The 26757-nt window shown below is 31.9% G+C and overlaps 1 protein-coding gene across 2 annotated transcripts; it reads right to left on the reverse strand.

Moving 5' to 3' along the window:
• Positions 1-2346: 2346 nt before the first annotated feature.
• Positions 2347-8844, reverse strand: LOC133674150 (replication protein A 32 kDa subunit B-like). 2 transcript variants are annotated; one of them, XR_009835149.1, is made up of 11 exons: positions 8636-8844; positions 8324-8428; positions 8120-8217; positions 7921-7962; positions 7448-7525; positions 4774-4852; positions 4568-4645; positions 4406-4485; positions 3187-3252; positions 2916-3106; positions 2347-2611 (listed from the first exon to the last, which is right to left on the reverse strand). XR_009835149.1 is itself a non-coding variant. In XM_062095154.1 (10 exons), exons 1-10 carry the CDS (start codon positions 8741-8743, stop codon positions 3022-3024), a joined length of 819 nt encoding a protein of 272 aa, XP_061951138.1. In that variant the 5' UTR covers positions 8744-8844; the 3' UTR covers positions 2848-3021. The 2 variants fall into 2 exon arrangements, 1 of the variants encoding a protein (XP_061951138.1); XM_062095154.1 differs by lacking the exon at positions 2347-2611 and having other exon boundaries at positions 2848-3106.
• Between the last annotated feature and the right edge of the window lie 17913 nt (positions 8845-26757).

Consider the following 26757-nt stretch of genomic DNA (forward strand, 5'->3'; position numbering starts at 1 on the left):
GTTAAATAATGCTTTTACTCTAAGCAAAGTCGCAAAAAGAAGGTATTTTTCCAAGTTAAAATTGAGATTATTGGCAGAGTGTTCGGCGGGAGTGTGTTCCCATCTTCACAGTAAAAGCTAGCTAACGACGGAAATATTTAAATTCAAGGCCATTTTTGGTTCCTGGTCAAACTATGTTTAAAGTAACATTTGTTGTCAGTGAAACGAATCATTCCTCACGTTCGCTTAGCTTGCATTTTTTTATTATTAGTTCATGATCACAACTCACATGACATCTTTTGTATTTTATTTGGAGGGATTTCCTCTCTCTCTCTCTCTCTCTCTCTCTCTCTCTCTCTCTCTCTCTCTCCAGCCAGAAACCGTTGCTGTAATTGTTTAGATTTTTATTAAATTAAATGGTATACGTTCGTGTATGATGATAATGGTACATGGACCCTCGTAGGTTCGTTATGCTCATTCTGCGCCATCCGATTGACAGACTCTTGCAGTGTTACAGGACAGAGTCAAGATTCGTGAAGTCGTTACCATAGGTTTATGCCGCCACAGGCTTGAAAAACTTGATCCATTTACTCACTACCTTTTATAAATGTACCCTTTTAGATGCCGATTGTTAAACCTTTTGGCCATAAAATATATCACTGTAATTTTAGGTTAAAACGTGTATATGTATGTATATACGCACCGTACTGTTTATCTGGTTCCCAATGGTGCCTTTCTAGTCATGTCAGAATCCTCTACAAAAACGGAAAGGAGACCCTATTTGCATTATCTTCCGCGGGTTGCAGTTTAATTAATTAAAGCAATTATATAAAAATAATTTTTCCCGTTACTTATACATGTAACGGGAAAAATGAAGTTAAATCTTAGTATCTAAATGTTGTTTGATAATCATAAGATAACATTCTTAACCATAAAAAAAAGAAGCAAATTAGTAGGTCTAAAAAACAAGATGAAAAAAAACCAATTAGAAAAACATTTAGTTTGTTTTAGTTTGATTTTATAAGACTGAAACTGAAATAACCGAACCAAATAAGTTAAAATAAAACTAAAAAATCTACGAGTACAATAAATTTAAAAAAAAATGTTTTCTAACCCTAAGTTTCTAGCAAACCAGTCATCGCCACCTTTCTCCCACACCCAACCTTTAATCGGAATGCACTGGATGTAAGAGAACAGTAATAACACTTCCAAATAACAATCAAAGTGATAACGGCTCCTCAAGACAAACAACGTCTAACAACTAAGCCTGTTTAAGAATATGGTTGTAATTGTATTTTTAAAATACTTTTCACATGAAAATATATTAAAATAATATTTTTTATATTTTTAAAAAATTATTTTTGATATCAACGCATTAAAATAATCTAAAAAATCAAAAAAATTAATTTAAAATAATAAAAATAAAAATATATAATTTTTTTCAAAAACACTTTAACATTTTTAAAATACAAAAATAAACTCACCGAGCAAATATAACACCGCCAACACCACCGATTCTTTCTCATCCTATCATCAACAGAATTGAACCCTCCAGTAGCGCAACCATCACCTGCTTTTCCAACCCGTGACAACACCACCAACACAAACCCATTTCCATCCCCACCGACGTTGAGATACACCACACACCAACTTCCATCTCAACCGACAATTATAACTCCAGCCACTCCAGCCGAAGCCTCATCCAATGCCTTCTCCAATCAACGCTGCTCCTCAAAACAAACCACGACCCAGCCAAACCTCTATGCCTTGAGCCACTAACAGAAGCCATCTATGAAAAAAAATAAACCGAGATTGTTACAATAAAAAATAAAATCGATTGTTTTGTGTGAATTTCCCTTGTTTGTAGGTAATTAGATACAACACTGCCACCACAAGAAGAGAAAAGAGAAGTCAATTCTGATCCATAAGATTTTTTTTCTATCGGCGATGACGCGCCACCACTATTCCCTCACATCCAGTGCATTCCAACATCTTCTCTGACTTTTCAGACCAATTACAAGGCTTTCAAAAGCCCATTAGAAATCACAAAAGGCCCAAAAAAACTATATATAAATTTTTCTAGACATAAATTAACTAAAATCAAAATTAATCGGGGTTAAAATCAATTTCAAATCGGTTTCGATTTTAATTTTTTTTAAAATAACTTGGTAATTTTTTAAAATAAAAACCAAACCAAACCAGAAATAATCACCCTTCTATACACCTTCTTGTCATTTATTATTATTTCTTTCATTCTTTTGTAAGACATGTATTTACCCATCCTTGATTCTACAATTACAGCCAGGCCGAGGGAATAAAGGAAGCTCTCAGAGTCATAGTCTACTTGGGCAAAATTAACAACTGAAATAAGACAAAGGCTGTAACTTGCTGTTATTAAATAAGTTGCTTGTAAACAATCTGAACTGAGAATGGTCAAAGATTTAGGGCTAGTGCACGTGCCCTTTCTCAATTAGAAGACAACTTGCACGTGCCCTCTCTCAATTAGAAGACAACTAGCTCGGTTGCCGAGGCAGGGCTACGGAGGTAGGCTGTTGTCTTGTTAGCGCACGTGATTTCGAAAAACCTTATCGGTTCACACGTGCGACCTTCCAGAAACTTGTTCTGTCTGTCCCTGCAGAAACAAATGGGTTAGTGTTCTCAAGACCCACCTACCTCTTCCTAGTATTTTCTCGTGTTTAATTTTCTGTGCAATGGAAGCTTTCTCATACAAACACACTGACAAAGCTGGACTTGAACACGAGACTGCATCCTTTGCCCTTCATTGGGCACGATAGAATGGCAGATTACTGGACCGTTGGCAATGTCACCGTACCAAGGAGATTAAATGGGCTCTATATAACTATAATATGCTATATAACAGCAGGACTCTTCCTTCATTTCATATAAACAAACGGAAGCACATTCCATGGACAAACCTTACACAAAGTGTGCTACTTTTCTCAACCATGCTGAGGATGATTAGGGAAACAAATCCCAAATACTGCCAAGGCCGCATGACCATTAGCAAAACATATAAGGATATCAGGCATTAACAGTAGACTTATAGTAATCATCGTTGATTGTTGTATAAACAAGGCCATTGTCAACCAGCATCTGTAGTTCTTCCCTGTCAAAGAGCAAGGAGAGGGGTGTTAGCAAATTCCTCTCTGAAAGCTTACACATACAAGGGGGGCGGGAGAAAGAGACTTGAGCTTATTCATTGGAATGTTTAGCTGGCGGGCAATGACATCATAGTGAGCTCCCTCAGTGTTCCTAGAGAATTGAAGATCACAATGGGTCAAAGTTCTCAAACAACATACAATGAGCATGCAGCAAATACATGAATAACAATAAAGCTTGACTACCGGATAAACTTTAGAGTGCCGAATCAAAGTACATAGAGTCTAAGATCTCATCAAGGACCAAATGTTGTTAACATCCAGAAAAGGATGCATGTCTGCATACAGACATGTTCAAGCATAACTCGCATCTATCACACAAACACAAGAACTTGGCTGCACATTTGTGCAGACAAAAGTGCAGAATAGTCTTTGGACGAACTAACTATTCATCTTTTATAAATCTACCACAAAACGAATCATCTTATTTAAACTTCTATGGTTTATTAATAGTGGGTTAAACAGAGCATTGAGAAAATTATGTTCCACTGGACGTTATTACAATGCATTAAATGGAATTGGAGAGTTCATACATAATCTGTAATTACATGTAATTAATCAAGTAAATGGTATTGTGGATGCAGAACATATTGATAGGCATGCTAATTTCCATTCTCTATCCAGTCATCTTTTGACCACCTTATACAAGCTCGTTCACGGGAGTGGCATGTTCTATGTTTTTGTATTTGCTTCTTGCAAATTGTTACTAGAGTTAATATTTGAAAGCAGTGGTGCATTACAGGAAACAGGGGTAAACAAGGGAGTTTTAGTTTAGCAGCTACTAAAAGTTGCCAAGAGGCTATAGCTATTCTCCCCTTATAAATTATCACGGACCCTATTGTAGATATGACCAGCTGACCACTTGCCTATAGATTTTCCTGGTCGCAAGTTCAAGTGTTCAATTAAAGATTTCAAAAAAAAATAAAACAATTAACAAGAGAACACATCCAAATTGTTATATGATGTGCTAGGTTAAACTGAATAAGTAACAGCAGATAGAAGTAGATATATAAGAAAAGAGCTTAATGAGAGTTCAACACTATGAAGACAAGAAAATTCATTGAAGAGTTGAGTAGTGCCATGTTTAATGAAAAAAGAGACATGAATTCCCAGCACCATTGGATATGTGGCACTGACACCCATCTGTGGGTCACATGCATCCAATGGTTTGTGTTCTATTTCATCTAGCAACATTCATTAAAATAAAAGTTTCACTTCAGAATTTCAGGGTATCAAATGTAACTTACAGATATGCAGGTTGCTGCAAGAAATTTAATATCATCTGACTAACATTGTTCAGTCCATCAGCACTGGAATACACAGAAGACTGAAAGAAGAAAATTTGAGCACCAATAAAAAGATCACTCAACAAGCCAGCAAAACAATATTCCCAGGATGAGATTGATTACTTGATATGGAGGGGCAGTTTGGTATCCCTTTAAAGGGATACTTGTTGAATTTGCTACCGGGGGCTGAGAAGTGACACCCTGAATTTAGTGGTATGAGGTCATATCCAGTAAGAAAATGTGGTGCACAATCAAAGCTACTGTATCGTATCAATTACAAAATCATACTGAAATAAACTAGAGCATTATTGCAATAAATAGACCAATACCTGTAACCTGGTATTGTAGAAGTGGACATATATGCACTCAATGAAATGGCCTGGAATCTCATTAAAGTCAGTAACAGGCCTGAAAACCACACAAAAAGTCTGAAGTTAAGACTCTACAAGACACGTTAATAGTCAGAAAAATAACACATAAAATGCTGGAGGTTTTATTCAGACAAATAATTCAACTAGGAAACAGGACAAACAATTGTCACCATGATAGCTTTCTTTTGTCAAAAGAGGCAGTTTTTCATTAATTAGATGCATGAAATTAAGCTATGAAAAAGGAAGTCCAAAACGGGAATCTCTTGTCAATGGATATTAATACTAACAAACAAAAGAATGTCACTTTGATATTTAGATGTGAAATTTTAATAATTTTACTTTAATTTTTAAAAGGTGAAACATTGAGAGAAGGTTCTGAGGGCCAAAAGAATAGTGTTGAAGTGGTACTGTGCAACGACCAGTTTGTCATCTTTTGCCTAGACTCCAAATTCAAAACCAGCAATCATAGTCAGCCACTAGAGAATTAAAATGGAAACACCATTTCTGACAGCAAACTACTGAGAACACCATGCTAAGAATATTCAAAGCTCATGCATTCAGACCAGAAATGCAAAATTGCTCGATCAAGGCACCTAACCACACAGCTTAAGATGGGTTGAGTTGGCCAATAACAGAGTTAATACTCAATTAGTATTCAGTATAATTGCAATAAAAATGAAAATAAACCCTCTCAAGTATATATATTTGCTAGGATCTCTCAAGTAAAGGAAGAGAGAATAGAAAGTACACGGATGGGGAAAAGTCATACATTCAAGTTAGCCTAGGCGCTCCAGACAAGGCGAGTCTACAGCACCTTTATTAGCCTCATGCAATGAATTTCAATGAAAAGCTACCTGAGTCAAGTGCCTAGTTGAAATACTTCTTTTTCTGTTGGATTTTTTTTAACTGATTTATGTTTTGACCTATTTGTCCATTTTTTTATTTACCACAAGAAACAACTTAGGGGTATTTTTGTAAAAAACAAATATTAGGGTAAAAAAATAAAAAAATTAATTAAAGAGGGAGACATGCAGTCATGTCAAGGAAGGATGCTTGAAGAGAAACACCAGCCAAACTTTGCATTGAACAGAGTCAGAGAACAACAACACAAGTACATAACAAGAAAGCATGGATGAAGATTTTTTGAAGATTAATGAATAAAAATGATGATATTTAAGTTTGCTTTTTAATCTATTTGTTACTACTTTAAATTATCTTATTTTGTTTTAAGGGTGAGAAATATAGCTTTATATGACCATGTTATGGTATTTTATATTTTATTTTTATTTTCTAATGATCTAATCTTAATTGGGGAGATATAAATTTTAGATTTATATAATATAATATAATATTATACACTTTTTTGTTAATCTATAGCATATCGCCTTGGTTCATTTGAGCAAGCACCTAGGGTGCGCCTCGGGCATTTTACAGGCTTAGCACCTTTTATCACCTTATGCCTTTGACAACACTGTATTCAACACAACAGACAGCATTGTTTTATCCAGATGCGCTGCAACTCTCTTACAAGAAACAAATGCTGCAACTGAAGATTTGAGAATAAGTAACATTAACAAACTGACTTCTCCCATACAGTTCCTGATTCAAACATACACATACTGCTAACAGACGCAAGAAAATAATAATGAAGCCAAGTCAACCTAAAATTTGTTGTTTTCTGCTTGCCATAACATGCAATGCATGAAAATAGTTTGTATTTGTAAAATTGAATGACTGCAGATCCATAAAAAGGAGCAAGGCAGGCAAAAGGGGTGAAATATGCACAAGATCAAGCTTGTACAAAGAGACTTGGATGCTGGTTCCAAAATTGTACAAAAATAAATCATCTTTACTCAGTATGTTTGGCACCAAGAAAATATGATAAGTCAACGCGTATCTGGTTGCCTCCAAATTTCTTTGAATAAGATTAAAGGGTATTCCATTAGATAAAAATGTCAGAAGATCTATAAGCAAGACAATACGGGTATTATCTTCAAAGAAATGCAAAAGTAAAATAGTTTGCTTAAAATGCTATTGCTCCTCTACATTCAATTGAACAAGAACACACCATTTTAGTGCAAATTTAAGTCAAAAGGGGGGAAGATGAGCTCCTAATCTCAACACATCCCTTAAAATGACCCACCTTAGTCCTAATAAATCAGAAGGATGGTTCCAAACTATTGTTAAAAGAATCAAATTGCAGCTTCTCCTATTTTTTTCAAAGCAACTGCCCTGAGGTTAGGAAAGAACTTTTCCCTGGTAATGGAACTTTGAAATACAAACTTAAGTAGCATCCTTATAGGAATAGTCTGGAAAAACTTATGTTATGACTTGAGAATTATTACATAGAGTAAGTTGTGCAGTTAAAATATAAATAAAGGTAACTAAAAAATTCAAATTGCGAGTTAACCAGACACCTCAATAGTAATTAGACCATATAGGATTTCAAAAGATGACTGACATAGAAATATAATAATCAAACAGCATGTAGACAATTTATGGGCCTATATCTTATCCAACAATGACTTAATAACTATAGAGTAACAGGCATTCTGTGCTGGGTTGCAGGTCTACCTTGTCCGTATTCATGAAAAAATAAACAGATGAAAGAAAAGGAAATACAAATGCATACCTAATGGAGAAGACATTCAAGAACCTTCTGCCTTGCAGCCCTCTCAAATGTCCATGAACACGAACATACATGCCAACTCTACAGTAAAGGTAATTAAAATAGTATCAAACATATTAATTTAATTGTAAAAAGATGAGGTCACTTGAAAATCTATTTAGGTGTTAAACAATTAGTTCAGGAATAATTTTTCATGCTCATCTTGGCTGCTGAGGTTGAAGGAAATCGAAATAAAACTTGGCATCCTACACCAGCAATTTCCATTCCAAGTCAACATGCAAAACTTTTTCAAGCTTCCATTTATTTTCCTCACACAACCTCAACAGCCCAACATGCACACAATCTTTTCACTGAAAAACATGATGTGGTGGAAAATTATACTTGGCAAAGAAAATTAATTAATCAATTAAACTATAAGCAACAAGAATTTTAAGAAAGGGCAAGTAGGCATAGTCTGAGTGCGGTACAAAACATACAAGATTTCCCCCATTTGTTCTGTATCTAAGCTTTCTTGAACCCTGTACAACATGAAAAAAAGTGCATTATAGCCACAATATTACTAATTTAAACACTAAACACAACTTAATCAAATGGAACACTAAATAACCCCACGGTGCAATTCCCCGACACGGAATTTGTTTAAAAAAAAACCAACAAAATTGAAAGGAAATTCACCATTTGGTACATTCAATCTGTCCAGTTCCATCATCAACTAAAAAAGTGTACTCGCTGGCCTTGTCTTCCTTGTGGGATACCCTCCCCACAATTGTAACCTAAACAATTTTTTTAAAGAAAAACCTCATAATCCAATTAAAAAAAAAGAGAAGAAGAAAGAAAGAGAACCCAAGTCCTACTAGTGTGATAAAAACAAAACATTACATTGTTAACTTCAGCACCATCAATGGTGAAATTAGATTCATCATTACTTGCTAGGTTGCTTATCTGCTTCACAGTCAGCGGAAACAAGCACCGCGCCTCCCGATTCTGTCATTCAAAAAAAAAAATACAAATAAAACCCTAATAATCTTCTTATGCTCCCACGAACTACAAGGTATAGCTAATTTTCCTAGGTTCAGGAAAAGCATAAACCAAAACCCTGATCTACCGTTTATTTAAACAAAATTAGGAAATTTTCAATTTATTTGATGATCAAAGTAAAACCGAGTAAAAAGACGAGAAATGAAAAGGTACTTTGGAGATGGAGGAGGAATCAGAAGGAGGGTGAGCGGTTTGAGTAGGCATGAATCCGCCGCCCATGAAGGCTGCGGCGCTTCCATCGAATTGGCTGCTCCCATACATTTTTATGTCTCTCTGTCACAGCCTCTGCTGTTGCGTTTTCTGTCTATCATAAATTTTCTGTGTTAGCGTCTCAAAGAAGCCTGTGGTCATTTATTTACAATTTTACATGGGTGCCACTTTCTCATCCTTCCCGCCATCTTTTCTTTTTCTTTTTTTTAAGCGCCGGTTTGGGATTGCAGCTTAAAATAGAAATTGATCAAAATTTAAATTTTTTAATTAAAAATAATTTTTTATATATTTTTTAATTGTTTTAATGGGTTGATTGTCAAAAATATTATTTCAATATATATATATATAAATAAATAATATTTTTTTTAAATAATGATTACCACACTTTTAACACTTCTGAAAGATTTTGCAGCCAATAATAATCTTCTAATACTTGTTAAAATAATAAAAAAAATAAATCATTGGCTGAACCATTCATAAGAGATATCTGGATAAATAAGTTTTTTTCTTACTTTTTATTTGATGAGACTTTATAATAAAATATTTTTTTTTAATTTTATTTGATTTAAATTTATATAAAATCAATTAAATTTAATAAAATCAATGAATTTTTCAACACGGGCTAGCGTTGAGTTTTGATGTCAACCTATCCAAGTAAGCTTAGTAATTACTAGTATATTAGTCTGCATTTCACATTAAGTCAATAACAATTTTTTTAAAATGTAAAAAAAAAAAATATTAATGGTATAAAGAATATTTTAAATGCATTAAGTCTGACGGTCATGCCAGACCCATGAGCTTTGGATCTGGCAGCATGCCAGACCCTAGAAACTTGTTAGACCTAAGATATTTGAATCTAACTGCAATTTCAAACACAAGATACTTGGTTTTGGTGGCCAAAACCCAAGCCGTTTGGGTCTGGCAACAAAAAAAATAAATCATCCTTTAAGTATTATAAACAGAAATACTAATAAATTTTTTATTTATTTTTATAAAAAACATTTAAACTATCTTTTAAGTATCCTAAATAGAAATTCTAATTAATTTTTTTATAAATATTTTTATTTGTTATAAAAAAACATTTAAACTACCCTTAAAATATCATAAACAGAAATGGTAATTAATTTTCTTATAATTGTTTTTATTTTTTATAAAAAAAACATTCAAATTATTCTTCAAATATCTTAAACAGAAATTCTAATTAATTTTGTTTAAAAAATATTTTTATAGGTTTTTGGGTCTGATGGTCATACTAGACTCAAGAGCATTGGATTTGACGTGTTTGTCAAACTCAAGGTGTTTGGGTCTGATAACCCTTGCCTAACCCAAACAAATAGAGAACAATTGTATACTTTAGTTGTCAAGAGAAAAAAAAAAGAAATAAAAAACACAAACAACTAAAGAAATATCTCGCGAAAAGATAATATGAGAAATTAAAAGTGAAACTATTATTGCAATCCACAGTGAAATATATTTTGATCTACAATGATTTTTCCACACCATTTAGTTTAGTTTTCTTGGTTGCCCCAGTCTTTATTTTATAATACTGTTACAATTTATAGTGGATTGTCTCTGGCTACACAGTAAAACCAACAACAGTTTTAGTTTTCTTGGTAATAACATTTATTGGTAAGTTGATATTCAATGTAAATAAAACAAAACAAAAGGAGAAAGAAATTGTACTCACCTATCATGAACGCTAGGTTCGGTATTGTTAATGCTCGGTCTCATCATTAAATAAATTTATTTTAATTATATGAGGAAAAGTATACTACACTTTATTTACACACACTGTATATATAACTAAACTTATAGGGAAATAAACATGTAGTTAATTAACAATGCTTTTAAAAGTGTGAGAGACTCATTATGCAAAATTGCATTGCATTGTAGATCATCTCTCAAAATACTATGAACTCATTGTTTAGTGTTTTTTTTCATCCCTTATGCAATTTCAGGACTGAATTGAGGGCCAATTTAAGTAAAATTATTAAAGGATGACAAAATCAAAAGAAAAATGACCAAAGTGAAAAAAGTAAAAAAATAAGTGGTTATTTTAAAATTTATGAAAAAAGTTAATTTTGGTCCTTTTTTATGAATTACGATAGATTTATTAATCAACTATTTTATCCATTAAGAACATAACTTAACAAAAATAAGGGTATAGAAAAAAAAACTCATAGAAATTAGAAAACTTACAGACAAAACTAGAACCACAATCAAAATCAAGTAAATAGACCCTAAATAAATAAGTTAAAACCAGGCAACCAAGTCATTTTTTCTAAGAACTTCTTGCTTGGCCAAATAATCTACAACAAGATTCTTCTTTTTATGAGCATGATCAAAACACACAGAATAAAGCCTATTGCATGCATCGAAAATATCATTGAATTTAGTTTTCAGGTGTCAAGGTCATGTAGCACTATTTCCTTTAACCAACGTAGTGATAATGTAAGAATTTGACTCTACAACCCATTAATTTGTAGAAGCATAGCAATCATCAATACTCAAAACCATAGCTTTTCAATTTTTTAAGACCTTATCTTCATTAGATTCCATATTTTTCATGGAACAAGAAACAATACAAAGAAATCTCCCTTCATGATCTGTAAGAACACCATCAATTCCTGAAGATTTTGGTTTGTTATTTGAAGAAGCGTTTACATTCCACTTTAGTATACCTATAGCATGGGGTATCCAAGAAGAATCACATTTCATATTTATCCTATTAGTCCATATAAAAAGACCATTTAGTGAACAAAGTAAATCTGACCTAATATAACAGAAATTTCCATCATTACATTTCTTCAAAATTGCAACCACATGAAAAAAGGAATAATGCACATCATCCTAATCTACTTTTTCATTATTGCAAGCATTCCAAACATGCCAAATTATACTAAAGAAGAACAAACGCCACACCAATTTTATTTTATTTCTTGCATAAATCCCCACACCATGGCATTCCATAGTAAGACAAAATCATCTAAAGATTGAGGTAAGATTAATTGTTGTCCCAGCCAATCTACAACTCGAGATCATAACTTCCAAATCATCTCACAATAGAGTAAAATATGAGTCACAGTTTCAATCTTTTTTTTACAAAAAGGACAATTTATATCATTACCTGGTAACATACCTTTTCGATATAGAGAGTCTTTTGTAGGTAATTTATCCAAAATAAAAGGTTATAGATGAAACTCTACTTTCGAGTAAGCACCAAAGTACTATATATTTGATCAAAAAGGTCCTTATCATGTCAAAAAAATAATTCAATAAAAAAAGTTCAACTCTTAATTGAAAAAATACCTTTTGGATCTAGTCTTTAAACTCTCATGTTAGCAAATATTTTGGCATAAAGAAACCCTTGATAACTTTTTTCCTTTACATTTTCCCAGTCCTAAAGTTTTCTCTAGATGGGGACTATTTCCAACTAGAGTCCTTTCATGATCTCATCTCTAAAATCTTAGCACTTAGATTTCTACAAATCTATATAAAAAATAGGAAATCTAAAACCTAAAAGCATAATTTCTGAACCATTTTGAAACCTAGAATAAAGTGTCATTTTTATTTACTACAACTACTGAAACTGTGTTTTGCAAACTAAGAGAACACCTCTCTATATTGTCATAATCTAAATTTGACCCCTATTTTGTACATTTTAAAAGTTAGAGAAATTCAAAAAATATATCTTTTTAGTAAATTTAGTTAATTTTATTCCTTTTTTTGTTATTTTTATTAATTTTTTATGCTTAAAAGTAGTCATAAAAATTACCAAAATAAATAAAAAATATAGTTGAGGTTGAAATTGAACCAATAATCGAATATATATCACGGGTAAGGGTGTTTACAGTCCGATTCAGTTCAGGCCTAAGAATCCAACTGAACCAATAATTGTTATTTCTTGATAATTTAATTTGAACAAAACCAAAAATTGGTTCCAACCGAACTAGTTCAATCAAGGTTGGTTTTTTAGCATTAAGAACTAGGAAACCTAAATCAAATGGGTTTGTTTTTGTTTTTTTAAACGGGCTTATATTAAATTAGGCTTTATCAATTTCTTATCGAGTTTAATTTTGTAGACCTTTTTATTTATTTATTTTTTAGAATTTTTTAACAAAAACAAGCCCAACTACCATAAGTATGTATGATTGTTGGTTTTTAACCTTTTTTTTTTCTGAAGTTATTATTTTTTTGAATTTGCTGACCTTTTTTTTTTCAGGATACATATAACACTTAGTTGAAAGAGAGATACAGTGACGATCTTTCTTATGGTTGAAGGTAGGATCGTTTAGTGGACCCAATAGAAATTATGTGTACTGTCTCTCTAACACTACAACCGAGGACTTATGGACGACCCGTATTGTTCCAATCGTTGGATACTCACAATCAATTTCGAGTGCTCAAACTCTAGATTTTGAGGTGATTTTAGACTAACAAGTTCAAGTTTGGACAACCCATCTTACTTCTGATTATGAACAACTTAGTGCTGAAACGACCGAACTCCGCTGATTGGTAATGGAGATGAGATCACATATGGTTGGAGCATGTGCTCTCCTTTATTCTCCCCACGATCCTGATGAAGATTCGTCTCCTCCTCCTCTAGTGCCTTTATTCTACATTAATTGTATTTGAACTTGTAATTTTTTAAAATTTGTAACAAATAATTGATTTTTATATTATTTTAATTATTTTATATTTATGTTTAATAGGTTTTTTAATATATATATATATATATATATATATATATATATATATAAATTATCACTGACGGGGTTATCGACGAACTTAGTCCGTTGGTATATTTTGGAGAGTTGAAAAAAAATATTGTAAATGTCACTACCACTATTTACTCATCAACAGAATTACAGACAGTTTGTTTGACGGTTATATGTTAAATTCACAAAGGGAAATACCGATGGATAAAAAGAATCACTGATAGAATGACATACAGTTTTTCTGTTAGTGATATGTTATATTCATCAATAGAAATATTGACAGACTAAAACGAGTAAAAAAAATTTGGCATGTTTTTTCCATTAGTAAATCCATCGGTAAAATTATTATCGATAGACCTTAAATTACCAATGAGAGTTTTTCCAACAGATTATTGTCGTCCGTGAGCCTGTTGGGAAAATTTTGGTAATGTGATTAGTCCTCTAGCAACATATTGAAATTGTTATTTTGTTGGTTTGATAGAACACGTTAGGGAAGGCATCATAGGTGATGATGATGGAGACCAAGGGCTTGCAGGGGAAGTTGGCATTACATTTATAACAACATCAGATTTAAAAAATCAAAATATTTGAATTAATCGGAGGCATTAGCATTCCTATAAGTCCGTGAAGATTTTGATTTCTTATCTAAGCCATATATATTGATATTCACTCTTTAGCAAACGATGGCCTTAGACCTTATAGGAGCAGTGCTTTGTGTATCTAGTCAATGTCAGGCTGAACTTCCCGTATGAGGGAATCTTTGCATTGTTATCATGATAGATAGAAAAATTACAACTAGAACGACTAAGAGAGGAGTTCCTGGGCATAAAATGTAATGTAGTTCAGGGTGGTTGTTTATATATACAGTGACCATATGTATAGTTATAGGTGGAAAGTACATCAATAGAGACTATTTATTATCAATTTTGTTCTATTCTGGTTAAAATGGTTGGTACACCTCTTATCATTTTAAAAATAGAATAAAATTGAACAAGTTTTATCTTGCTCGGAATTTTAGGTCATTATGAATTTCTCATTTAAATTCTAGTCAGGATGTTCTAGGTTTACTTCGTCTGGTTTGTTCCGGATAAACTAAAGCAATTAAGAAAAATAATCTTAAATCTAGTAACTTAAGAGCCTTGTTTGAAGGCTTTCCTTACTTTCAATAACTATGAAACTTCAACCTTATGTAAAACATAGACTCTAGAATTTTCAAGCAAACCTTTAGTCCGATCTAATGGAGTGATCTCAAGTTATGCCTTTTTAATATAAAATCACTTGTTTGGGAAAATCTCTTGCATATTTTTTTTATCTAATTGTTTGCATTCAAGTACCAATAATAAAAGCACAAAAATACATAATATCATGAAAATTAAGTAAACAAAGTTTAACCTTTAAAAGAATCATAGTAAAGTTATCATTCTATCATAAAAGACATCTTAACAAACTGATTAAGATTCTTAAAAGTAAAATTGAACGAGGAGTCACTATCTAATTTTATGGTAACTAAGAACTCTAACTTGTCTTCAAAGATTTTAGGTAATTTCCCTATCTAAGAAAAATTACTTTGTATTTATTTTCAATGATAAAAATATACCTATTGTATTTATATGTTAGGAGTTTGTCTAAATTTTTATGTGTATTTGTTATTAAAGGTAAGAAACTATTAAGATCTAGGGTAGTGATCTGGACCTTGGTCATGTAACAAGGTTCAATCCTCATTTTTATGATACAAGCATTAGACCTGAAAGGTTGGTGATGGTTAATTGGGCTTTGGCCTGTTATGGTTGCTCATGTACACAATGGGTCATATGGTCACCACTCACTCTTAATGCAATATTTGAGGAAAATCACAATTAGGATTTTCAATTCTTAGGCAGAGTTTAGAATACAAAAGGTATAAATCAATTGACATGGTAAATAAAAAACAACAAAAACAAATTCACATGTCGATCAAACCAAACATAAATTCATCTTAGTTCAAAAACCAATTACAAGTTAAAAATTTGTTGAATAAAACAATTTAATGTGTTAGGGGTATGAAAACAACCTTTGAAATTTGCTAGAGTGGCCTGGAAGTTGCTAGAACTAAATCAAGTATCGGTAACATGTGGAAATCATGAGCCAATATGTACTCCATGTGCTAACACTACACTTGTAAAAAAAATCATAAACAACCTAACTTGAAGAATGGAATTTTAGGTTGATTTAGGAGTGAAATTTATGATGATTTCATGACTAAAATTTTAAGCTATCAAAGCTATTATGGTGGTGTTTAGGCGTGGAGTTGCTCGATAAGTTCAGGATTGGGTTAATAATGTTACTTTTAGTGTGGAAATGGTGGTGGGTTTGCTTGATATCATGGATGTTATATGAATAGTGGTAGAGTTGATGATCTATAAAAAGATGAATAAAGGTGGTGGTTGTACTGGCATTATTTATTTCTTGTTGTTAATTGGAAATTGTGACTTTAATAAGAGAGGTTATAGGCAGTGTCACCATGATTGGAGAGGAACTGATGCAGGTGGAATCTATAAAGATAGCAACAAGACAAAAATATTTAATGAGCAAACAAGGTTGTAGATGTGAGCCTTTAATTCACAATTTATTTCTCTAAAAATAAGGCTAATGAAGTATGTCTTTTAAAGGTTTTCAAAACCTTTAAATAGGCCAAAAAAAGCCTTATCTCTACTAGAAAACAACCAAAAATCCGAAGGCGTAGTGGAAATTAAAACAAAATCCATAAATAAACAAAAACAAAATAACAAAATTGGTTAAGACAACAACTTCTAAGTCTAATTCTAGGAGATTCAATGGTCTAATAAGTAAGGTATCCTTTTATAAGAAAAATACATATAGAATAACCTGGAAAAACTTGAGACCAACCCAACCGTTGGATCTAGCGTTATCACTATTTAAATGACTAACATAGTTTGGCAATACTAGACTTTCTTTTAAATCTAGACTTGTCTCACTGGTTCATAAAAGCTCTTGTTATGCCATTCACATATTCTATCTAGATTGGATTCCTATTTAGTTATGTGAGATCTTTACTCAAATGCTTAGAATCTTTAATTTTCATAAGCTCGACTGCATCAAGAATGCTAGAGAGGAGAGAGATGCTAAAAAGGGATGTAGAGACCGTGTGATTGAATTTTGGTGGAAAGAAAAAGAGAACACAGGGGTTACAATTGGTTTGGTGTTTAGGTAGAAAAGGTTTCTTTTTATTTGTTCTATTTTGGGTTTTTTTTAGGGTTGGCTAATTTGTTCTTCTCTAAGATTTTCTTATCTCTATTTATATAAGAAAAGTCAAAATTAGAAAATAATATTGTGAGATTTTTTCTTATTTCCTTATATGGATTTTTAATTGGAAAATTATGTGATCAAAGATTAATTAATTTTTTAAAAAGAATGTTTAAATTCTCTTCTTATAATTTTTTAAATGTTATTCGATTCTCTATTTATTTTTATTTTTATAATTTGCGTTATTTTTCTTCATGTTATTTGATCATTGTCATCTTACTTCTTTTCTTCTTTGTGCACAATTTTATTCTCTAATCTTTTTTATTTTTTCTTTCATCTTTTTTTTTAAATAAAAACTTATACAAAATAAGATAAATAAAGAAAATATCAAAAATTATAAAATGATTGTAAATTAAATAAATCATATAAAAATATTTTAAAAAAATAAAGAAATTAAAATACTTTAAAAACTAAGGTTAAACATGGATTATGACAAATAGTAAAAAAATTTTAAAAAAATTGCTACCAAATTACATTCAATCCTAAATTTCGGTTACAAAACATTATATATATATATATATATATATATATATATATATATATATAGGTAGGGTTGCAATGTAGAAAAACGAAAAGAAATGGAAACACATTAAATTGCAAAAATTGATATTAAATCTACCATCGTAACATTATTAACCATTCTAAATAAACAGAGATCACACAAGATCATCCATCCAACGAGCGGGTCTCCGAATTAAAAACTTTGAATTAAAAGATAAAGGCAATAAAAATTTTTTTAAAAAAAACTTTATAGTAGCAGTACATTACCCGTCCTCTTCATTTTATTTCCGTACTTGTTATTAGGAGAAAGGACAAATTAAATAAATTATTCCATCCACCTATTTATTCCATTCACCCTTAACTCCCTCAACAAATTAATTAGTTTTTCAATTGAACCCCCAATCTATTCAATGTCACCCAATTTTGCTCCCATCCGGTTCAATGTGGTCCACAATTTAGTTTGGATCTTGAAATCAGGCAATTTGATGACATCTAGATAATAACTAATTATGTGACTTGTGCTCCGCGGCGAGTTAGATATTTTTATTTATTATAAGAAAAGTTGTATATGTAGGTTTTTTTTAATGTATTTTGGTAGCTAATTTTTTGTAAGTGAAAATAAATATTTTTATGCATACCTGTAATAAAATAAATCAAAAATTATGTGTGCTAATAAATTAAAAATAAAAAGTAATTAACAATAATTAAAAATAAAACTGGAAAAATTGAGAGATGAGTATAGATCAAGATATTTAATCTCCCAAGACAAGACATTTATCTGATTGTATTTGATAATTTTTTTATTAAAATAATATTTTTATTCAATCAAATGATAATAAAAATAGACACCCACATTAAATTGTTTGAATAAAATAAAAGGAAAAGATATATTATGCAAAGTTGCACATCTTAGAAATATTATATAAGATAAATATTTTTTATTTTAAAAAACATAGTTTATCTATACAAAAGATCACAAAGATAAACATTTATAATTTTATAAAAATCTTTATCCAAAAAGGTTAACTAAGCAAATAAAAAAGAATCACAAATGAGCGATATTAATTTAAACATAAATGTAAAAAATATTTTTTTAAAAAATACATATTAAAAAAGGTATCAATAAAAAATTCAAAATAAGAAAAAAAATAATAGTTAGGGTGTTGTGGATCCAAATGGGTTAAATAATTTTTTTAAATTTTATACTTAATATATATATATATATATATATATATATGTGTGTGTGTGTGTGTGTGCGCGCGCGCGTGCGCGTGTTAAATAAAGGACCCAAACAAAGCCCAAACACAAAAACTAGGCACGTGGGTAGGCCTTCAAGCCCAAGTCGCACGCTTAGGCTTAGTTCTTTTTTTAATTATTTTTTAAAGGGATGGATGACCTGTCGTCCACCTCTATTTTTTTTTTAAAATACATAAGTGACACATCGCCTTTCAAGGTAGACGATGTGTCGCTTGCAAGCCAATTTTTCGGCCACCATTGCAGTGGCGAGAACGTCAGGGCAATGTTTTTTTGCCAAAAACCACCCAATTTTTAAGTCATTTCAACTCAAAACCACCTCACGAGATACCCTTGAAACACTCACAAACCAATTTATCAACTCAAAACACCCAAAAATGAGATCAAAAACCTGAAATCAAATCGGTTTAGATTTATCTTTCTCGGCCTAGATCTATCTTTTTAGGAAATATTGAGGCACCAAAAAACCATCATTAAGCCCCTTTCATTTCATGGAACCCATGGACACAAAACAAATTCCATTTTGGTGGTCGGAAATAGTTTGAACGACGACTTTCTTTCTCATTGCGAGAATCAGGTGAGCCCGGTCTCTTTCTCCTATCTCGATCTAGGGACTCAGAAATAATACAAATAAAATTTTATACCAAAATTGATTTTTAAAAAAATTTAAGAAGATCTAAATTGTATAATTTGCTTTATTTTGAAAGTTTGAGGACCTAAGTGTTTTTTTCTTAAAATCTGTGGCATGCTATCTATGTTTGATGCCTTTTTCATTCTGAACCCTCCTTTTCCAATTCCACCATTGAGTAAGAATCTAAAGCAATTGGTTTTCAATTAGGATTTAATTGTTCAAAATTAAACTTTAAAAACTAAAATGAATTGCTAAAAAACACACAGGAAGTCCAAATGTTTTGTGAGTGTGAACAATGCTAGCTACTGTGTAAAACTCACTACTTTTAGTTTTATACTTAATTATTTAGACCGGGGAATCAATTGGGAAAATCATATGTTGAGGGACTCACTTTCACTTTTTGGGGGTTTTTTTTGTCACCGAATCTCTATGCGTATCTCTTATTTAAGAAGCAAACTAGCGAAGTAATTGTTCAAACAATATACACATACAAGATTTTTAATTATTTATTGTTGGATTATGGTTTCTCCACGTAGATTGCTTAAATTTTGAATCGAAAGTTTAGGAATTTTACTCTGAATTTCTATTTTGTCTCATTATTTAGTGTATGAGAAATCATTGTCTTCACAATTCTTTCATCTTTCGTTTTCATTTATGAGAAACCAATCTTCCATCTTTCCTCTTTCCTTTTAGTGTATAAGAAATTAAGTAGTTCCGATGAACAAAGGAGGCATGTTAATGAAATAAAAGGTACATATTTATACATATTTATAAGAATTACAAGTTCGAATTCAAGATGAGGAAAAAGAAAACCCTGCTCATTTCGAATCCCATGTATTTTATAATCTTAAAAAAGAAAAACCAATGCATTAGAGCGACAAATAACAAATGACCTTTAACACTGAATTGCATTAAAAAAAAATGGAGTTAACTCTCCTGGATAGCAGCAATAGTAGCGTAAGAATCATTCGGATGATCAATTGTTGGTTCTACATTTCGGAAGTTTCATGGATAGATTCCATGATCGCAATCTTTTCGGCGATTTCTTGGCTTGATTAAACGAAAATGATGAAGAAAGTGAAGAACCACACGCATCATAAGTTGAAGGTGATGGCGTAAAATCAATGCAGGACCTGAAACCGTCACTTTCATCTGTACCACTAGCAAAGCCAATATTAGTCTCCACAGGCTTTGCTTTCGATTTCTTACCAAGATAAATATTCTTGATTTTCTTTCCAATACGGGTATTCTTGATTTTCTTTACTTTCTCCGAGCTCTTCAAAAATTTAACTTTAGCCCCCATGTGGAGAATGCTCCAGCTTGGAACAGCTGGTGGTAGCCCAAGTTGCATGTTCTTGATCTTCTTCACTTTCTCGAGGTGCCTCAGCAAGTAAGCCAGAGGCCCCGAGTGATGAAACCGTGGCGGCTTCGGCATGTTCAAGCCATGGACGGCGGGTGGGGGCCTAAGTGGTCGTGCTATCTCAGCTTTAGATGCTTCTCTAGGCTTCCCAGGCTGCATTTCCCATGTGAAAGGGACCTCTCCAGGGTTACGGTAAATAGAAATGCTACTGGAACATTTGAGAGAGGAATTCCTAGAGAGGATTTTCTTGTAGAAGCCAGGGTCGACTTGGTACAGAGACACAATTCTCTCTTCTCTTCCAGTTTTGATGCCCTCTAAAGTCATCTTCTTTTTGTTCTAATGGCGCCAATTTGCCCCAGCTAGCGTTGGCTTCTAATCATTTAGATGCACAGAAATTGGATTTTGTCACCAGGCAAATTTATAGAATCACATGTCCCTTCATATGGAAACTAAATCATACCATACCATTGGACACATGAAAATAATTGCACAAATCTAATTGTTTCTCTAATTCACCAAAAATATTATCTTCCTAATTGAGAAAAGTGTTAATACTTTTAACATGTTTGTATGAACCTTTCCACAGTAAATAAAACCCTTCCTTTCTTTTTCCTTTCTTTTCTTTCTCTTTCATTGTTTTTCTTTTTTTGGTGGGGTGATTTTAAATTAATGATTCTCAGTTTGTTAAATATGCCCAATAAAAACAATTATGCCTATATTTCCACAAAAAAAAAGATACTAGGAGGACATGTCTTTAGAAATAATATTTATTATTATTTATCCCTAAAATGTCAATATAAAAAACTTTTAATTCTAAAGTTATTCAACTAAGACATATAAAAAATGGTTATTATTTTAATTTTAAAACTTATTCTGGAGTCGATTCGAGGAAAGGCTCACGTTACAAGTCGAGATAATTAACCTGAGTTAATCATTTCTTTTAAAAAAAAGATCAAGTTGTTTTGACAAACAAAGTCAATGGGTTTTGACCTAGTTTTATCTTGGGTCCACTGGGTCATGGATCAACCTGGATTTTTGATTGGGTCATGTCCAGACCTCGAGTCCCGAGTTTTGGGCAGATCCAAATTTTATAATTATGGTTATTGTGCTATTATTAATTTTAACACTTAAAAAATCTAAAGTAAAAAAATAATATTTTATTATTTTTTAAAATATGTAAGTTCAAGAGTAATATATATTAAGGATACAATATATTTTTTATATTTTATTTTATTTTATCCACCATCAATCAAAAAGGATACAAAGATAATTATTATGTCTTGTACACCACTACCAAACAAAATTTTATATCCATCTTCTATTCTGTTTTGTCTCCATTATTTTTATTTTTTTTATCTCAATACAGTAATTAAACACTATCGAAATTTATTTATCTCTGATATATTATATCTTAATAAACCTCATTCAAAATTTAAATTAATTTTACATAAGAAAACAATAATATTCAAACTCTTACAATCGAGGAGGGATGAAATTAAATTCTCAATAAAGCACATGAGCAAGTTTTAATTTTATACCTAGCATATTACTCCTTGGTAAACCTTTTTGGAATCCTCCAACTTTAGATTTTCAAAAAATGTTATAATTAACTTCCGACTTAGAAAAGTTGACTATTAATTATTTCAAGTCATCACTCACAAATCCCGTCCCCCATGTATATTAATTACATTTCTGTTTTTCATCCTCCACCCCCAACAAAATCTGTAAATTCATGAATGCACTAAAAGTAAAACTAGCAAAACTCAATGCCATGGATAGGTGGTATTCGCCCAAAAAGCTAAAAAGACATCAAAATGAAGGGAAAAAAAAATTCTCTTTTCCCTTCTTCCCCACCTAGAATCTCTTAAACAGATTACAGTATAAAAAATACATACATGTGCTAATTAATTAAGAAGAACCTGCCAACAAATTCAAAAAATCCCCTTTGTTCTTGAGGGAGGAACAATTAATATTTTGAAAATTGGAGTGAGCTATATAATACATCTAAAAATAAATAAAACCAATTATGGTGAAGTACACCTGACTTCCACTAAACAAAATGCAGGGATTAGGATTATTTCCCGGCTATCTCTTGAAATGAGAGGGGCTCGGACGGATTGTCATTCTTACCTAGTAACAATTACCGATTGCCAATTAAAAATGACGGTTTGAAATTTCCGTATGTGATGTTTAATTATTGGTCTAATTTTAACCTCAGTTATATTTTTTTCTGTTTATTTTGTATGATTTTGAAAATTTCTTTACACATATATAAAAATTAAATAAAAATAACAAAATGATTGAAATTAACTAAAATTATTAAGAAAATATATATATTTTTTGAATTTTTCTAAAATATACAAAAAAAAAGGGTAAAAAATTAAACCTAACCACTAAATTAAAAGAAGCACTGATGAAAGGAATATGATTTTCTCTTACTTTTTTTTTTCTCTTGATTTGTAGTATTCAGCTAAAATACCGATTGAAGTGAAACAGCAAGACTAATCATGGAAGCAATATTGATTAAGGCAAAAACGGGAGCCAGTAGCTGATCATTAATTTGATGCTGAAAATTATTATAAATTAACGCATAATTCGGAGTAATAATACATATGATGTTGATATACATAACTAATTACTATAATATGTAGCCCCACGAAATTCTTGATTTGTATCACCAAACAAAGCACAGAAAACCAATTAATATTCTTACCGCATGATTACTACAGATAGCATATGATCTCAAGGGAAATTGTCAGATATTTCGCCTCGCAACACTAACAAGAACTGCGTTAAAATTCCAAGGAATGCAACCATGAGGCTCTTGCGTTGATCCCCTAGAAGGACTCTCAATTCTCGACAATTGCCTTGAATGGCCATTAGAGGAAGATAGTGAAGATGAAGAGCTTGAATTGCGCGGAGACGAGGCCATGAAATCACCATTATCAGAGCCATAAAAATCAAACCTTTCAAATGTACAAGACTCATCATTAGCAATATTTACAACATTATTTCCCTCAGACCCTTGTTGGGATTTCTTGTTTCTTTTATTTTTCTTGATGTGTTTCCAGAATCTGAACCTTGACCGCATTGAAGTCTTAGGCTCTTCAATATCTATGCATGGCTTTGGCAACCCTAAACTGAGCATAGCCGGTGGGGGGCTAAGTGCTGGAATAATTTCTTCTTTGGGGGGATCTCTGGGTGTACCTGGCTGCATTTCCCATTTAAATGGTACCCCTTCTGCACTCCGGTAGTAGAATATACGCGAAGAGCAACCCACAGAAGAGTTTCTTGAGATAACTCTATCGATGAAGAAATTATCTCCTTGAAGAACAGAAGTTTTCTTCTCATGATCAGTATCAGTACCGCCACGGACAAAATCCATAACAAATATCTGGATGATATTTCAATAGCCTAAATAATTTAGTAGCTAACTTGTGCTGTTTCTGTAAAACAGTAGTGATGCAATGATGGAAATGTTTTTTGCTGTTGAGGGATATAAGTTCATTAAGCTATTATATATATATATATATATATATATATAGAGAGAGAGAGAGAGAGAGTTAGATTCTCCGTTTTCTTAGGCAAATGGTGTAGTCTGGGCTACATGATCCCGCTTTTCCTTTCTCACTTTGAATATTTGTGGTTTCTTCTCTTTTGAGCGACTCGAGTTCGTTTAGTTATAGGCAAGCAAAAACAGATGAAAAGAGAGGAATAGGCTTTGTTCTTAAGGTTACGTTAATTAAGATTTGGGTTTTGTTGGGCGGCTTCTGTTGCAGATGCAATTACCATACCTTTAAGCCAATGGCCAAACTTTTCTTGCTATATATTTTACCTCTAGCTCCATAATTCTCTGCCTGTCAGTCAGTCTAAAACCCATAAACCAGCATATGAAAACGCCAAGCAAGCATGATGTGAGAGCACAAGTTCCAAAATAACCCTAGATCCCTCAGCCCAGAGACTAAAATGCCCTGTCAAAGTGCCCACCAGGCGACCACCATCATTTTATGAAGTTATTGCTGCCACAGAGGAAAAAGTCCCCGTTTCGAAGTCACCTTTCACTGAATCTATACGTAAGACGAATTGTATATTCAGTTGACTTTTGAGGGGTTTCCTTCCTTTCCTTAACTCGTGATTTTACTAAAGCAAGTGGAGATTATTATATTAATGAGGTTGTTAACCTAATCGTGGAAAAAAAGGGTGGTCTTCATGCTAAACAAGAATTTTGAAAGAGAGAATTTCTCTTCGGATTAATTTAATAATGCATGCGCGCGCGCTATTGGTTCTGCAAACTCGTAGGTATCCATGCATTTTAACTCACTGGCCCAAGAAAGAGCTCATCATTGGACTGATGGCACATATGTCTTGTCTAAATAATGCATTTGGTTGATTAATTAAGAATGTTCATTTTGACTTGGAAGGAATAATTGTATATTGGAGGTTAGAGGAATCAAAAAAACAAACCGAAAGAGATATTTCAACGTGCTTGCATTATAGATTAGATCGTGTCGGTAATTTAGCGAATTTGTTTACTAAGTCAATCTTTATTAAGGATTTCAAATTCTAAAGGATGGAGGACAAAAATTTATGGTAAGACACTAATTCGGAAATGCTTTGAAACCTGATCGGAAAAAGACTGTGTGTTTGAGATTGTGGTAACAGTGACGGTTCAAAATGCTTTATACTTAGAAATGTAGTAAAATGAAGTTTTTTTATTTTAAAAAAAATTATTTTTGACATCAACACATCAAAACGATTTGAAAATATAAAAAAATTCATTTTAAACAAAAAAAATTCAAAATTTAAAGAATACCGTTTACCCCGTGTTCCCAAACACACCTTATATCTTGATAATAAAACGTGGACTGAGAATACCTTAAATATGTCAATATTCTTAAATCAAAGTACACATAGTGATGATTGAACTGTAAAACACATGTTATTCGTAGTATGACTTAAATATACTATGCTAATAGTAATAGATGGTGAGTATTAGAGAGCTATATCTATATTTAGCCAAAATTAGGATTATAGTACAGTGTCAATGTTGCCTTTACTAGAGTTGTGTTACAAAAGAGAAACATGGTGTTTGATATAGGTTAGTTTGTGTCTGTCTTAGTTAAAAGGATTTTGCAATTTAAGATTGAAGTTTTAAGTTAATTGGTTTGAACTCTTGATTTAGTTCTAAATTTACTCACATAATTTCAAATTTATATTACAGAGTTACACGGGTATTAATTTAATTAAATCTATTTTCATATAGACAGTAGTTCAACTGAAGAAATAACCAAATAATTAAAACAACTTGAATGTAAAGTAAACTCAATAACTTAGAATAGGAAAGGAATACTTGCATTCATAGAGTGATTCATACTCTGAATGCATCCACGAATTGGAACTCCTAGATGATAGAATACTTTTTTGGTATTTTTTGTTTTTGGAATTGAAATTACAAGCATATTTGATTATTGCCTATAGAGTTATCGCTTATTATACCATCGCCTACAGATTTATTGTCTACTGTTCTATCACCTATAGAATTACTGCCTACCAAGTTATCACCTACTGGTTATCAATTTACAATTGCATGCCTACTTGATAAATAAGTTTGAAGATCCTATGAACTTGATTGAACTATAATGCAGTAGTTGTTGTTTTGTTGTGTTATTTAGTTGTGTTCTCCTTGATTGTCTTGCCTCCTTTTTTAAATAGAAAAGTTTAAGATAACTTCTAGTAACTACCCATTCATCTTATTTAAGATAACTTATGGTAACTACTCAAGGTAACTACCCACTCATTTCTTGTTTTAAGGATCTTGTACCATGTAGACTCTTTATACCTTCCATTCACCATCCACGTCCAAGTGATAAAGTTCGGTCTGCAATCAAGTTTGACATCTTCTTTCTAGTCCAAACTTCATAACTCTTTTGTCAATTTTAGTGTATAACACATGGTAAGTTGGCTCTTTTTTTAATAAGGACAAACAAAACATATAATTTCATAAAATCTTTGTGATTTTGTAAACCATGGACTACCATACGTCCCAAGGCACATACAATTCCTATCTATGTTTTAAGATGTTTTTAACAAGAATTCAACTTAGACGGATGCAAAAAGCAATGGGTTGTGATTCTCTTTTGAATTTTCAATAATTTTCTTATGTTGCAGTGAACATAAATGTTTAGTTCATTACTAGATAGTCGACCCGCGCTTCGTTATAAGCCAAACCAATTATTAGATCTAATAAGATGGTTTCATTTAATTCTATGATAAAAAAAACAACGATAACACATGAACG

The sequence above is a fragment of the Populus nigra genome, chromosome 15, assembly GCF_951802175.1.
Source record: "Populus nigra chromosome 15, ddPopNigr1.1, whole genome shotgun sequence".
In the NCBI taxonomy this organism is placed as follows: domain Eukaryota; kingdom Viridiplantae; phylum Streptophyta; class Magnoliopsida; order Malpighiales; family Salicaceae; genus Populus; species Populus nigra.